The following is a 16,401-nucleotide window of genomic DNA, read 5'->3' on the forward strand; positions in this document are numbered from 1 at the left end:
TCTTGATAAAATAGCTCTTACACAACCTGGAGGTGTGTTGGGTAAATGTCCTGTTGAAAAACAAATTATAGTCCCACTAAGCACAAACCATATGGCATTGCATATCGCTGCAGAATGCTGTGGTAGCCATGCTGGTTAAATGTGCCTTGATTTCTAAATAAATCACAGTGTCACCAGCAAAGCATCCCCACACCTCCTCCTCCATGCTTCACAGTGGAAACTACACATGCGAAGATCATCCGTTCACCTACTCTGCATCTCACACAGACACTGTGGTTGGAACAGATTTCCATGGGTCTAATGTCTATTACTCATGTTTCTTGGCCAAAGCAAGTCTTCTTATTGGTGTCCTTTAGTAGTGGTTTCTTTGCAGCAATTCGGCCATGAAGGCCTGATTCACGCAGCAGAGGTAACTCTGGGTCTTTCTTTCATGTGGCGTTCCTCATAACAGCCAGTTTCAACATAGCGCTTGATGGTTTTTGCAACTGCACTTGAAGAAACTTTCAAGTGCAGTCGGATTGACTGACCTTCATGTCTTAAAAGTAATGATGGACTGTCGTTTCTTTTTGCTTATTTGAGCAGTTCTTGCCATAATATGGACTTGATCTTTTTTTGTTTTAGGGGGAACTTGGTCGTTTACCAAATAGGGCTTTTACCAAATAGGGCTATCTTCTGTATACCACCCATACCATGTCACAACACAACTGATTGGCTCAAACGCATTAAGGAAAGAAATTCCACAAATTAACTTTTAACAAGGCACACCGGTTAATTGAAATGTATTCCAGGTGACTACCTCATGAAGCTGGTTGAGAGAATGTCAAGAGTGTGCCAAGAGTTGTGCAAAGCTGTCAAGGCAAAGGGTGGCTACTTTGAAGAAATCTATTTTTAAAACACTTTTTTGTTGTTGCCTACTACATGATTCCATGTGTTATTTCATAGTTTTGATGTCTTCAATATTATTTGACAATGTAGAAAATAGTAAAAACCCTTGAATGAGTAAGTCCATAGATTTGGGCCCAACACATTTATTTAAATTGACTGAATTCCTTATGAACTGTAACTCAGTAAAATCTTTGAAATTGTTGTGTATATATTTTTGTTCAGTATAGACAGATAGACGTAATAAACTGGCCGGTGAGTGTATATCTTTCAATAGGATCTTACTCAAGTGAACTATGTCCGACAGGATGTTTGAAATTAGTGTATGAAGGGGACAGGAAACAAGAGACGTGAAATTAGCTTTTCTCAGTCCGGTCTTTACTGCAACAGTTGATGTTTAGAAATGTAATGCACATAGTTGACGCTTCCCGTGTACATATCAAATCAATCCAAGCACATCAAACAGTAGCCATGGAAACAAAACGGAAATCAGCGGTGCAGCTCAAGATTTGGAGGGGGGGGGGGTGTGTGTGTGGGTGTGTGTCCTCCTGAGATAGACTTTACAGCTTTAAATTAGCTACATATACAATACTATCCAAAGATGGTAACGATTTATGTCAACAAGGAACTTCGACAAAGCATTAGGAGGAAGAACATTCTTCTAATGATATGAAAATATATTTTTCCTATAAAAACTTTCTGCAGTTTTCTCACTGGTTGTGATAGGACCACAAACCAACTAGTATACACCTAGGCTGTAATTGACCAACACTAACTTTTCTGCACATGCTCAGTTATGTACCTGAACCTAACGGCCACCTGCATAAGCAATTATAGACATGCCATGGGTACTTTAGGGAGAGAATTAAGTGCTTTTTTCTGCAGGAAGTAGGACGTTGACCCATGTTGGCATATACTATAGAGAATGACAGAGGCCTCAAGGCCATTTTAGCATGGGCCTCACTAAAATGTATTGAACTGAGTGGGACTTCCAACTTCATTGGCTGATTCCTCCTGGTAAACCTGTTGGAGTCATGTCCAGCCAGGTCATCAGGAGGGATTAGCCAATCGTGAAGAAAATGTACTACTTCAAAATGGAGATTGCACGGGGAACACCATTGAGGCAATCTAAGACGACATAATGGGAACTATGTAGGGAAGCTCTCGTTCATTCTCTATGGCATATATACACACACACACTACCAATGCAACCCAGGATGGCTCAGAAAAAAAACAAAAAAACAATAACAATAACAAGAATCGAGAACCAACTTGCGTCCAAAAACCTATCATCATTACAAATAAATACATCTTGGGGATATTCGGAGATTGTAAGCACAGTGAGCTGTGGTATCAAACAGATGCATTCTGAAACTCATACAACTTACATAAATTAAATGCAATAAATCCAAAGCTTTAAAGTTGTAAAGCTAAACTTAACAAGAAAACACTGCCCTTTGAACTTAAGGCTTGGGCTACTAACTTCTATCTTCCTATTGTCACAGTAGACATTATCAAACCTGCACATTCCTATGAAGTCCATAAATGTATGTATTGCAAAGAGTATAAAGCAAAGCATGTTTGGGGATTAAAAATAAATCAGTCAACAGCATGTTACTGAAAATCGGATTGAATAATGGCCTGCATTGTGAAATACCATTGTTTTCGTCGACCAATTAATGCTTTTGGATGGGTAAAGCGCAATATTAAAATGCCACCTCATTGGCAAACACTGTACACTTAGAAAGGATTAGATATATTCTGAACAATAAATTATTAACATTTGATTAGATCTGGCAGCCTTTCCTCTCTTACTTGGACCATTCGGCGCTGTGAATTTGTACTTTTTAACGCACTCTCCATTGTAATATTTTAATCCACCTCTGGGCAGCACGTGCTGGCACCGCCACCCGAGCAGCGGGGAGGGGTAATAAGTGGGGAAGGGAGGATAAAAGGGGGGAGGGATAAGGGGGGAGGGAATAAGGGGGGGGTGACACCACCCTCTTCTTTCTACTGTCCTTTTTTGTATGTCTTGTTTTGTAATAATTGTTTTGTACCCAGAACTCTGATTTTTTATTTCTGTCTGCTCTTTTATGTTTAGTTAAAATGGTATACCTGCCTTTCATACCTATACACCATTCCTGTGTGTGTTCAATTAAAAAATATTTGAACGAAAATGCCACCTTCAAGTTCAGAGGAGAAACAAATTGTCCAAAGAGGGCAGGAGTTAATGCAGACATGAAATTCTAGAGTTGAGCAGGTCGTCATCGAAAGATAGAAGAAAAAAAATAGTTTTTGTTATATATATATATATATAATATAAACCTGGCGGTTCCGGTTCAATGGGTAGTTCCAATTCCAACTTGTATATTTTATTGAACTATTTCAGCAAAGAGGATAAAGATAGCATTCACAGAATTAAGGGGTGGGGGGGGGGGTTCTGAAGAGCAGAACTCCCTTAAAGTCCCAGCTGTGGTTTACAAAAATGCCCAAGGGACATGGGAGAGTTTGTTCGTACTGGTACCCAGGGTTGAGCCACTTGTCAAGGCTGAGGGTGCCCAGAGATGCCCCACTCTCTGGTGTTTGGTGAGTTTATAAGGAAGTAGAGAAAGAGGAGGTTTTTCCATGAATACGCTCTGTAATATGAGAGGCTCGATAAATAGCCTCTCTGTAACGGGAGTTGATGACTCGCTGTCTTTTGGAGCCCTGCTTCACCTCCTCCTCCGTGAAGATCCGTCGAAGCGCATGTCTGATGCCTTGGACTGAGGACACAGCCCATGAGAACGTTAACTATGAGTAAGGTGGCACCATTAAAAAGGTAGTATCAACGTATCATAAATAGAATATGAAAGAATACATTTACAATACAGTACCAGTCAAAAGTTTGGACACGCTTACTCATTCCAGGGTTTTCTTTTATTTTTGCATTTTATACTTGTAGAATAATAGTGAAGACATCACAACTATGAAATAACACATGGAATCATGTAGTAACCAAAGAAAAGTGTTAACAAATCAGAATATGATTATATATTTTGAGATTCTTCAAAGTAGCCACCCTTTGCCTTGATGACAGCTTTGAACACTCTTGCATTCTCTCAACCAGCTTCATGAGTAGTCACCTGGATGCATTTTAAATGAACAGGTGTGCCTTTGTTAAAAGTTAAATTCAACAATTATTTCCTTCTTAATGTGTTTGAAGCAATCAGTTTGTGTTGTACATGGTAGGGATGGTATACAGAAGATAGCTATTTGGTAAAAGACCAAGTCCATATTATGGCAAGAACAGCTCAAATAAGTCCATTATCTTTAAGACATGAAGGTCAGTCAATACGGAAAATTTCAAGAACTTTAAAAAAGTTTCTTCAAGTGCAGTCGCAAACCATCAAGCACTATGATGAAACTGGCTCTCATGAGTACGCACAGGAAAGGAAGAACAGAGTTACCTCTGCTGCAAAGGATAAGTTCATAAGAGTTACCAGCCTCAGAAATTGCAGCCAAATAAATGCTTCAGAGTTCAAGCAACAGACACATCAACATAAACTGTTCCGAGGAGACTGAGTGAATCAGGCCTTCATGGCCGAATTGCTGCAAGAAAACCACTCCTAAAGGACACCAATAATAAGAAGAGACTTGCTTGGGCCAAGAAACACGAGCAATGGACTTTAGACCGATGGAAATCTGTCCTTTGGTCTGATGAGTCCAAATTTGAGGTTTTTTGGTCTTTGTGAGACGCAGAGTAGGTGAACGGATGATCTCTGCATGTGGAGTTCCACCGTGAAGCATGGGAGAGGTGTGATGGTGCTTTGCTGGTGACACAGTCTGATTTATTTAGAATTCAAGGCACACTTAACCATCATCGCTACCACAGCATTCTGCAGTGATACGCCATCCCATCTGGTTTGGCGCTTAGTGTGACTATCATTTGTTTTTCAACAGGACAATGACCCAACACAACTCCAGTGTGTAAGAGCTATTTGACCAAGGAGAGTGATGAGTGCTGCATCAGATCACCTGGCCTCCACAATCACCCGACCTCAACCCAATTGAGATCGTTTGGGATGAGTTGGACCGCAGAGTGAAGGAAAAGCAGCCAACAAGTGCTCAGCTTTGGGAACTCCTTTAAGACGGTTGGAAAAGCATTCCTCATGAAGCTGGTTGAGAGAATGCCAAGAGTGTGCAAAGCTGTCATCAAGGCAAAAGGTGGCTATTTGAAGAATCTAAAATAAAATATATATTTTGATTTGTTTAGCACTTTTTTGGTACCATGGTGCTTGCCTACGGAGCTGTGAGGGGAACGGCACCTCAGGACCTTCAGGCTCTTGATCAGGCCCTACACCCAAACTAGGGCACTGCGTTATCTCACCTCTGGCCTGCTCGCCTCCCTACCACTGAGGAAGTACAGTTCCCGCGCAGCCCAGTCAAAACTGTTCGCTGCTCTGGCCCCCAATGGTGGAACAAACTCCCTCACGACGCCAGGACAGCGGAGTCAATCACCACCTTCCGGAGACACCTGAAACCCCACCTCTTTAAGGAATACCTAGGATAGGATAAAGTAATCCTTCTGACCCCCCCCCCCCCCTAAAAGAAATTTAGATGCACTATTGTAAAGTGGCTGTTCCACTGGATGTCATAAGGTGAATGCACCAATTTGTAAGTCGCTCTGGATAAGAGCGTCTGCTAAATGACTTAAATGTAAATGTAAATGTTACTACATGATGCCATATGTGTTATTTCATAGTTTGGATGTCTTCTATTATTCTACAATGTAGAAAATAGTCACAAAAAAAACAACCCTTGAATGAGTAGGTGTGTCCAAACTTTTGACTGGTACTGTAGATGGGTATTATAAACATGGACCGGATCCAATATTCCTTTGATAAATTGATGATTTGTGATCTCATTTCATATGACCTAATCTGATATAAATCAGTTTGTATAAAGGAACATTGGGAGAGGCGCGTCTCACCATTCGGGACTTGACTCGTTTGGGCAGCTCCTCGTCTAGACTGTAGACTTCTTCCCTCTTAGCAGACAGCGACGACCCGTCCTCAAACTCCATCTGAGTCAGCACACAAAACAATGATGACGTCGCACAACAATATCATTTTTTTTTATGCATGTGTTCTGTATGAAGTGCATGTAAAATATGTGAATTTGTATGTGAAAAGAATAGCAAGAATAAACAAAATGTTTACATTAAAGAAGAAAACAACCCTGTTTCTGGAGCGTTACCCTCCTTGAGGTTTTCACTCCGACCCCAGTTGTAACGAACCTAATTCAGCTTAACAACCAGCCAATTATTAGAATCAGGTGCGCTAGATTAGGGCTGGAGTGAAAACCTACAGGACCGTAACTCTACAGCAACAGGGTTGGAGAGCCCTGCTATAGAGCTTGAAACTGTGGACCACATCTGTGTTTGATGTGTTATTAGAACACCTATACTTGCTACCCTTATTACAACCCATGCTTTCCCTGTAAAACCTTAAACCCCGTAAATCTGATGAACGTGGTTGAGGCGAGGCAAGTTAATGTGGTCCCTATTACCTGGTACATAGGGATGGAGTGCGACGCGACAAACTTGGCCCCGTAAAGCAGGTTGTCGGTCCAGCGCACCTGCACTACGTCGCCCACTGTTGGCGGGCCCAGCTTCACGCAGTCCCGATTCTGAAACCAAACCATAAGACAGGCTCATCATATAGGTCATATGGTTAAATACACCAGAGGGGTAAAACTAAAAAGCAGGATCAATGAGTCAGCTAGCTAACTTTGCTGAACAACCAGATAACTATTGATTTTCTTGTTTGTTAAGGAAAGCTAAACATAGATACGAGTTTTAGTTGTTGAGTCAATGAGACCATGCCCATTTAAAAAATTATATTTCAAAAACATTTAAGCAAGATAGCTGGCTAACTCAATGATTCTGCTTTGTAGTATACCTGTCTGGACCATTAAAGCATGTCAATATAGCCAACAGCCCAAATGGATTGATTTGTTTCCACTTTTTAGGATTGGTGAATTTCTATGATTAATACTACCACTGTTTTTGCCATACCACAGTAGCCTACAGCTTGCACTAATAAAAACAGATTGATCTATTGGCACTGCTGCATTAGGGCTCCTCCTTGTAATACAATGACATTGAGAAAGGTAGAGTTACAGTAGAAACTGTGTCACATTTGTTGCCATGGCGACTGCAGCTTGTTAAGCATATATATATATATATATATATTTTTTTTTTATTCAATAAAACTTTACAGTCCATTTGTTACAGCGAACAACGAAAAATTTGTCTTTTGCTCTTTGTCAACACCTCCAGATTAGACGTCGACCGATTAAATCGGAATGTCCGATTAATTAGGGCCGATTTCAAGTTTTCATAACAATCGGAAATCGGTAATTTTGGACGCCGATTTTGCCGATTTTTTACACCTTTATTTAACTAGGCAAGTCAGTTAAGAACACATTCTTATTTTCAATGACGGCCTAGGAACGGTGGGTTAACTGGCTTGTTCAGGGGCAGAATGACAGATTTTTACCTTGTCAGTTCAGGGATTCAATCTTGCAACCTTTCGGTTAACTAGTCCAACGCTCTAACCACCTGCCTCACGAGGAGCCCGCCTGTTACGCGAATGCAGTAAGAAGCCAAGGTAAGTTGCCAGCTAGCATTATACTTATCTTATAAAAAACTATCAATCAATCAATCAATCATAATCACTAGTTATAACTACACATGGTTGATGATATTACTAGTTTATCTAGCGTGTCCTGCGTTGCATATAATCGATGCAGTGCGCATTCGCGAAAAATGACTGTCGTTGCTCCAACGTGTACCTAACCATAAACATCAATTCCTTTCTTAAAATCAATACACAGAAGTATATATTTTTTAAACCTGCATATTTAGCTAAAAGAAATCCAGGTTAACAGGCAATATTAACCAGGTGAAATTGTGTATTTTCTCTTGCGTTAATTGCACGCAGAGTCAGGGTATATGCAACAGTTTGGACCGCCTGGCTCATTGCAAACTAATTTGCCAGAATTTTACGTAATTATGACATAACATTGAAGGTTGTGCAATGTAACAGGAATATTTAGACTGATGGATGCCACCCGTTAGATAAAATACGGAACGATTCCGTATTTCACTGAAAGAACAAATGTTTTTGAGATGATAGTTCCCGAATTCGACCATATTAATGACCTACGGCTCGTATTTCTGTGTGTTATGTTATAATTAAGTCTATGATTTGATAGAGCAGTCTGACTGAGCGATGGTGGGCAACAAGCATTCATTCATTCAGCAAAAGCATAAGCATTCATTCAAACAGCACTTTCGTGCGTTTTGCCAGCATCTCTGCTGTTTATGAATTCAAGCCTATCAACTCCCGAGATTAGGCTGGTGTAACCGATGTGAAATGGCTAGCTAGTTAGCGGGGTGCGTGCTAATAGCGTTTCAAACGTCACTCGCTCTGAGACTTGGGAGTAGTTGTTCTCCTTGCTCTGCATGGGTAACGCTGCTTCGAGGGTGGCTGTTGTCGATGTGTTCCTGGTTCGAGCCCAGGTAGCGGCGAGGAGAGGGATGGAAGCTATACTGTTACACTGGCAATACTAAAGTGCCTATAAGAACATCTAATAGTCAAAGGTATATGAAATACAAATCGTATAGAGATAAATAGTCCTATAATAACTACAACCTAAAACTTCTTACCTGGGAATATTGAAGACTCATGTTAAAAGGAACAACCAGCTTTCATATGTTCTCATGTTGAGCAAGGAATTTAAACGTTAGCTTTCTTACATGGCACATATTGCACTTTTACTTTCTTCTCCAACACTTTGTTTTTGCATTATTTAAACCAAATTGAACATGTTTCATTATTTATTTGAGGCTAAATTGATTTTATTGATGCATTATATTAAGTTAAAATAAGTCTTCATTCAGTATTGTTGTAATTGTCATTATTACAAATAAATCTTTAAAAAATAAATAAAATAATTCGGTATCGGCTTTTGTTAGGCCCTCCAATAATCGGTATCGGTGTTGAAAAATCAGAATCGGTCGACCTCTACTCCAGATAGCATTTTATGATGCCAGCAACCAACGATACAGGTGACGCTTCCTCACCTCAATGTCCTCTGGGAAGAGGTTGTCGCTGTAGGAGCCGTCGTCGAAGACGACCTCGTAGAAGGTGGCGATGGTCAGCTCCAGCACCTCACACTGGTAGTAGCGGCCATTTTTGTGCTTACAAATAACATTCTGGCCCACCTCTAGCTCTCGCATGGCCGCCTTATTGCGCTAGGAGATAAGAGGACAATAAAAATCACACACCCCACTCCAAATAGCAAGGCCATTAGCCCCCAACAAAAACTGCTCCCCGGCACCGATGACATAGATGTGGATTAAGGYAGCCCCCCCCCCCCGCAGCTTTCTGATTCAGACGGATTTGGTTAAACGCGGAAGACACACACACACCCTTTCCCTAGCACCATAAACAGATGACCATAAAGATAAGACACGTTGTATATTTCCAATAAATGAATATGCCATCTGGCAAGCATAAATACATTTGAAGGTGGCCTCGTAAAAGCATCTGCTTTGTTATTGTTTAACTGTTTTCTACTTTTAAAACAGAGCCGTATATTTAAATTATATAATTTCAAAATATATGGCTCTGCTTTTAAAGTTAACTCAGCTAAAATATTGAAAACTAGAAAATGCATAAGCCCGGTTAACTGTTTATAAAAAAATCTTGCTGCCATATTGAGCGAAGAGATTAAAAACAAATATTTACAATTAAGACACTTGGTAAGAATAAATAAATGTGAAGGTAAAAGTAATTTCAGTAGCGGTGAAATTCTCTTCATGTTAAACATCTTTTTAAGTTAACTCAACAAAAAGGTATTAAAATGCATGAGCCGTCAGTTAAGAAAAAACATTCAGAGAACATTGATTTGCATTTCATTGAACATCAGTCCTGTGTCCGCACTCATGTCTTATTTTACAACAATCAAATCTTGCCCGATTAGCGAAATAAAGCACTGAGGCTGAGCTTCGACAAAAGCCAGAGAGCCTTCAGCTCCTTGGGGGGGAATTGGGTGCAGCCCGCTGCACTGACTGACTACATCAGAACAGCCAAAGGCACAGAGACAACCAGCAGAGCTGAGGCGTTGATCTTCGTCCAACCGTCGCCAATACAGGAGTATTAGTATAAAAGAAACATAAACCGTCCGGAGATACAGCTTTTTATACAGAACACATACACACATTGTGATATCTGTATAACGTATGGGATTCTGAAAGTGTTTTCTGTATACTCTATTAATATTTGTAACCTGACTTACCTTTTGTAATGGCCCGAGGGGATAAATAAAGTTGTACTGAATTGAATAGTGTTGTGTTACAGCACTGAGCATAGACGATTAAACCGATGGCCTAGGCTATACGACTGTAAACAAACCACAGAACTCTACCCGAGCTGAGAATGAATGACAGGCTAACCCACACACACAAACAAAAAAACTGCAGACCAGATGTGTGTATGCCACCGATTGTATCTGAAACTTGTTTGGACTCACTCATGCAATGCTCACAACAACACTTCACATAAGGTGGCTGACATATAATAAGCGTGTAAACACACAGGTTCCAAGAGTCAGAGAATTCTTTCTTCATCATGTCAAAGTGTCTGTACCTGCTTGCAGGCATTCTAGGTCTCACTGTAAGGGATTGGATGTTTCTATATGGTCACATGGTCTCTGGTTTGGAGTTTGTTGTTGTTGCACATCATTTAGATGGGCATTTCATTAGGGAAGTGTGTTTTGATTTGTTTCGTCTAGTTTCAAACTGGCTTTCAACCTGAAAACTAAGCTGCAGGTATTGTCTGCTGTGCAAACAACATAGTGTCTTCAGAAAGTATTCATACCCCTTGACTTATTCCACATTTTGTAGTGTTACAGCCTGAATTCAAAATATATATTTATTCTCCGCCCATCTACACACACACACACACACACACAATACCCCATAACGACGAAGTCAAAACATGTTTTTCAAAATGTTTTCACATTTATTGAAAATGAAATACAGAAACACCTAATTTACATACGTATTCACGGGAGTATTCACGTCCTGGAGTCACAGATGTTAGAATCACTGTTGGCATCGATTACAGCTGTGAGTCTTTTTGGGTATGTCTTTAATAAGAGTTTTCCACACCTGGAGAGCAGAATATTTGCACATTTTTCTTTTTACAATTCTTCAAGCTCTGTCAAGTTGGTTGCTGATCATTGCTAGACGGCCATTTTCAAGTCTTGCAATAGATTTTCAAGCTGAATTAAGCCAAAATTCAGTGTTGTCTTGGTAAGCAACTGTAGTGTATATTTGGCCTTGCCTTTTAGGTTATTGTCCTGCTGAAAAGTGAATTTGTCTGCCAGTGTCTGTTGGAAAGCAGACTGAACCAGGTTTTCCCTCTATGATTTTACCAGTGCTTAGCTATATTCATTTATTTTTATCAGCCCAAAAAACATAGTCCTTGCCAATGACAAGCATACCCATAACATGATGCAGCCCCCATCATGCTTGAAAATATGAAGTGGTAATTGGATTTGCCCCTAACATAACGATTTAGTAACTTACTGTAAACAAGTTGCATGTTTTGGAATATTTGTATTCTGTACTGGCTTCCTTCTTTTCACTCTGTCATTTAGGTTAGTATTGTGGATTAACTACAATGTTGTTGACCCATCCTCAGTTCTCCTATCACATCTATTAAACTAACTGTATGAAAGTCACCATTGGCCTCATGGTGAAATCCCTGAGAGGTTTCCTTCCTCTCCGGCAACTGAGTTGGGAAGAACACCTGTATCGTTGTAGCGACTGGGTGTATTGATACACCATCCAAAGTGTAATTAATACACCATCCAAAGTGTAATTAATACATTTACCATGCTCAAACGGACATTCGATGTATGCTTTATTTTAAATTTTTTACCCATCAACCAATAGGTGCCCTTCTTTGCGAGGCATTGGAAAACCTCCCTGGCCTTTGTGGTTGAATCTGTACTTACAGATAACTGTAGTCCATCCAACCTATTATGTGACTTGTTAAGCAAATTTGGACTCCTTAACTTATTTAGGCTTGCAATAACAAAGGGGTTGAACACTTATTGACTCAAAAAATGTCTAAATAAATAATTCCACTGACATTATGGGGTATTGTGTATACGTCTGTGACAAATTCTCAATTTAATCAATTTTAAATTCAGGCTGTACCAAAATGTGGAAAAAGTCAAGGTGTAGGAATACTTTCTGAAGGTACTTGATTGTGGAGGCAATAGAAAATGGCAACAAACTCAATATGCAGAGGTAAACCTACGTGTAGGAATAATTGCTGTGATATATCTTTTTTTAAGAGTTAGAAAACTCTTATATAACCCTCTAGAAATATGTAATGCCCCAAAAGTGTAGCATCATGTGTTTGCACTACATGAACCCCTCCCCTGTAATAGCTACCTCCGGCAGGACGGGTGACTTGTGCCTGTAGCAGGTGACGTGGACGATGAAGGGCCAGTCGTCAGGCTGCATGAGCTGGCCAGCAGCCTGGGCGCAGGTGGGGTGGACGGCGGTGATGCAGCGGCCATGGGAACACTGCACACAACAGCCCACGTCCCTCTTCACCCGCCGCTTACAGTAGAAACACTTCTGCGGGTGGGGGATAGGGAGGAGGGAGATGGAGGAGAGGGAGGGAGAGAAGGAGCAGCGGGAGTTGGAAAAGGAGAAGAGGAACAGCAGTCGGAGGAGTAGAAAGAGAGAAGTGAGAGGAGGGTCAGAGGGAGAGTGGGACAAAGTGTKGGGGGKGGGKGGGTKKKSGGAAGGAGACATGGGCATTGAGAAAATTACAATGTATTCTTTCTCACTGTTTCAAACTCCCAGGTGCCACATTTTCTGTCATTCCCAGTTCTCATCTGGACAAAAGCCCGTCCTCTGTGATAAGTGGTCAAAGAGATGTCAATTAGTTAGTAGGCAAACGGAAGAGTGTCCTCCCCGCCTTGATAGCCATCTTTCATAGAGGATACTTATGTTTATCCTACGTTTAAAAACATTTGATCTTTAAAAATGTCTTGCACAACTAAATTTGTTTTTAGCACTTTACACATTTATTTGGGGCAACACCCCTGTAAATCCAATTTGCTTGATGATGCACGAGTGGAGAAGGAGGGACATTTCATACAAGCATACTTTCATTCAAGTTCCCTCTCCTCGCCTGCTCTCTTCGATTACCGTTGACCTTTTTCAAAAGGAGGCGAGAGAGAGGACGCACTGTAGACTAACATGGACAAACAAAGGAACCATACAGAAGGGGTCAGGACCAGAGTGAGAAGTGAAAGCCATGAAAAAGAGACTGACCTTACAACATGGCGGAAGTATGATTTTAGTATGAAAAATGTAAGAGTTTGTGGTCATATGTACATCCTTAAAAACATAGGTGCTGGGCTAATGAAGAATACTTGGGGGGAAAAACAGAAAGAACAGAGTGTACTACGCTCATAATAAGGAAAACAAGTAGTCCTAAACTCACAACAGACGGTCTATAGGGAACTTGAATTCTGTATCTCTCAACAGTTGAAAAAAAAACTGTGTCAAATGACTCCGAAACCGAAAGGACAGGAAGTTGATACACATCTGTCACTTAGAAGTAACCTTGACCATGTTTGGGTCCTGTTGTGGTCTTGACTGTGGCTGTGGTGGAATGGTAGCTCACCAGTTGGAACCTGGCCAGAGGGATGTAGCTGAGATCCACGGGATTGCGGTGGGTGATGTTCACGAAGCGCGCCTCCAGGACCGCGAGCGCACACAGCACATGCACCCACCTGTGTCACAGGAAACAGGAGAGCACATCAAACACAGAGTATGTGTGTGATACAGCAGGGGAGAGTATCCACTGAGGATTTTTACTGGGCCTTCATTCCACCATTCAAGGAAACGACAACGTAGAAACGTTATTAATAACTATCAGTATGGCTCGGCTACATTAAACATATTTATTTGTATAAATACAAAAACGTTTGCGTCACATGTAGTCTAGACAAAAAAAAAAAATCATATTAGATCTTGTAATGCTACAAGATATCGGACATCTCCCTCATGCTAATGCTAAGCTACAGGACTGTTTTGCTAGCACAGACTGGAATATATTCCGGGATTCTTCCGATGGCATTGAGGAGTACACTACATCAGTCACTGGCTTTATCAATAAGTGCATCAATGACGTCGTCCCCACAGTGACTGTACGTACATACCCCAACCAGAAGCCATGGATTACAGGAAACATCCGCACTGAGATAAAGGGTAGAGCTGCCGCTTTCAAGGAGTGGGACTCTAACCCAGAAGCTTATAAGAAATCCCGCTATGCCCGCCGACGAACCATCAAACAGGCAAAGCGTTAATACAGGACTAAGATCGAATCGTATTACACCGGCTCTGACGCTCGTTGGATGTGGCAGGGCTTGCAAACTATTACTGACTACAAAGGGAAGCACAGCCAAGAGCTGCCCAGTGACACGAGCCTACCAGACGAGCTAAATTACTTCTATGCTTGCTTCGATGCAAGTAACACTGAAATGAGAGCATCAGCTGTTCCGGACGACTGTGTGATCACGCTCTCCGCAGCCGATGTGAGTAAGACCTTTTTACAGGTCAACATTCACAAGGCTGCAGGGCCAGACGGATTACCAGGACGTGTACTCCGAGCATGCGCTGACCAACTGGCAAGTGTCTTCACTGACATTTTCAACCTCTCCCTGTCTGAGTCTGTAATACCAACATGTTTCAAGCAGACCACCATAGTCCCTGTGACCAAGAACACTAAGGTAACCTGCCTAAATGACAACCGACCCAGAAACCCTAGACCCACTCCAATTTGCCCCAACAGATCCACAGATGATGCAATCTCTATTGCACTCCACATTGCCCTTTCCCACCTGGACAAAAGGAACACCTATGTGAAAATGCTATTCATTGACTACAGCTCAGCTTTCAGCACCATAGTGCCCTTAAAGCTCATCACAAAGCTAAGGACCCTGGGACTAAACACCTCCCTCTGCAAATGGATCCTGGACTTCCTGACAGGCCGCCCCCAGGTGGTAAGGGTAGGGAACAACATCCACCACACCGATCCTCAACCTGGGGGCCCCTCAAGGGTGCGGGCTCAGTCCCCTCCTGTACTCCCTGTTCACTCATGACTGCACAGCCAGGCACGACTCCAACACCATCATTAAGTTGGCCGATGACACAACAGTGGTAGGCCTGATCACCGACAACGACGAGAGAGCCTATAGGGAGGTCAGAGACCTGACAGTGTGGTGCCAGGACAACAACCTCAACGTGAGCAAGACAAAGGAGATGATTGTGGACTACTGGAAAAGGAGGACTGAGCACGCCCCCATTCTCATCGACGGGGCTGTAGTGGAGCAAATTGAGAGCTTCAAGTGCCTTGGCATTCACATCACCAACAAACTAACATGGTCCAAGCACAACAATACAGTCGTGAAGAGGGCACGACAAAACCTATTCCCCCTCAGGAGACTGAAAAGATTTTGAATGGGTTCTCAGATCCTCAAAAGGTTCTACAGCTGCACCATCGAGAACATCCTGACGGGTTGCGTCACTGCCTGGTATGGCAACTGCTCGGCCTCCGACCGCAAGACACTACAGAGGGTAGTGCATACAGCCCAGTACATGACCGGGGCCAAGCTTGCTGCCATCCAGGACCTCTATACCAGGCGGTGTCAGAGGAAGGCCCTACAAATTGTCAAAGACTCCAGCCACCCTAGTCATACACTGCTTGCTACCGCAAGGCAAGCAGTACCGGAGCGTCAAGTCTAGGTCCAAGAGAAATCTAAACAGCTTCTACCCCCAAGACATAAGACTCCTGAACATCTAATCAAATGGCTACCCAGACTATTTGCATTGCCCCCCCTTTTACACTGCTGCTTCTCTCTGTTATTAACTACGCATATTCAATTTAATAACTCTATCTAGACTACCGTTCAAAGGTTTGGGGTCATTTAGAAATGTCATTGTTTTTTAAAGAAAAGCACATGTTGTCCATTAAAATAACATCAAATTGATCAGAAATACAGTGTACACATTGTTAATGTTGTAAATTACTATTGTAGCTGGAAACGGCTGAGTTTTTATGCCCATTATCAGCAACCATCACTCCTGTGTTCCAATGGCACGTTGTGTTAGCTAATCCAAGTTTATCGTTTGAAAAGGCTAATCGATCATTAGAAAACCATTTTGCAAACTGTTGTACTGATTAAAGAAGCAATAAAACTGGCCTTCTTTAGACTAATTGACCAGACACTTGACTAGACAGAGGCGAAAGCTAGCTTGGTCTGCAGGCATTCCCTGCCTTTTACCTTTACTGAAGTGTCCTAGCTGCAGCGGGTAGAGTAAAGTGAGACCACTGGCTGCAGACTAGAGTGGTTGTAGCGTTGTGTTTAACTACATGC

At 41.8% G+C, this 16,401-nt stretch overlaps 1 protein-coding gene across 2 annotated transcripts in view; it reads right to left on the bottom strand.

Annotated features, from left to right (window-relative positions):
- Positions 1-16,401, bottom strand: part of LOC111956820 (lysine-specific demethylase 4A) — a 45,375-nt gene that overhangs the window by 6,546 nt on the left and 22,428 nt on the right. The window contains exons 17-22 of one of the 2 annotated variants that reach the window (XM_023977470.2): positions 13,647-13,755; positions 12,398-12,586; positions 9,011-9,181; positions 6,430-6,549; positions 5,852-5,944; positions 3,552-3,644 (exon numbers count right to left, since the gene is read on the bottom strand). In XM_023977470.2, the coding sequence (XP_023833238.1) occupies positions 3,594-3,644; positions 5,852-5,944; positions 6,430-6,549; positions 9,011-9,181; positions 12,398-12,586; positions 13,647-13,755 (733 nt within the window). In that variant the 3' untranslated portion in view covers positions 3,552-3,593. Of the gene's footprint in view, positions 1-3,551; positions 3,645-5,851; positions 5,945-6,429; positions 6,550-9,010; positions 9,182-12,397; positions 12,587-13,646; positions 13,756-16,401 lie in introns of those variants that run through there. The other variant, XM_023977469.2, reaches the window with a different exon arrangement.

Source organism: Salvelinus sp. IW2-2015, linkage group LG32, assembly GCF_002910315.2.
Source record: "Salvelinus sp. IW2-2015 linkage group LG32, ASM291031v2, whole genome shotgun sequence".
In the NCBI taxonomy this organism is placed as follows: domain Eukaryota; kingdom Metazoa; phylum Chordata; class Actinopteri; order Salmoniformes; family Salmonidae; genus Salvelinus; species Salvelinus sp. IW2-2015.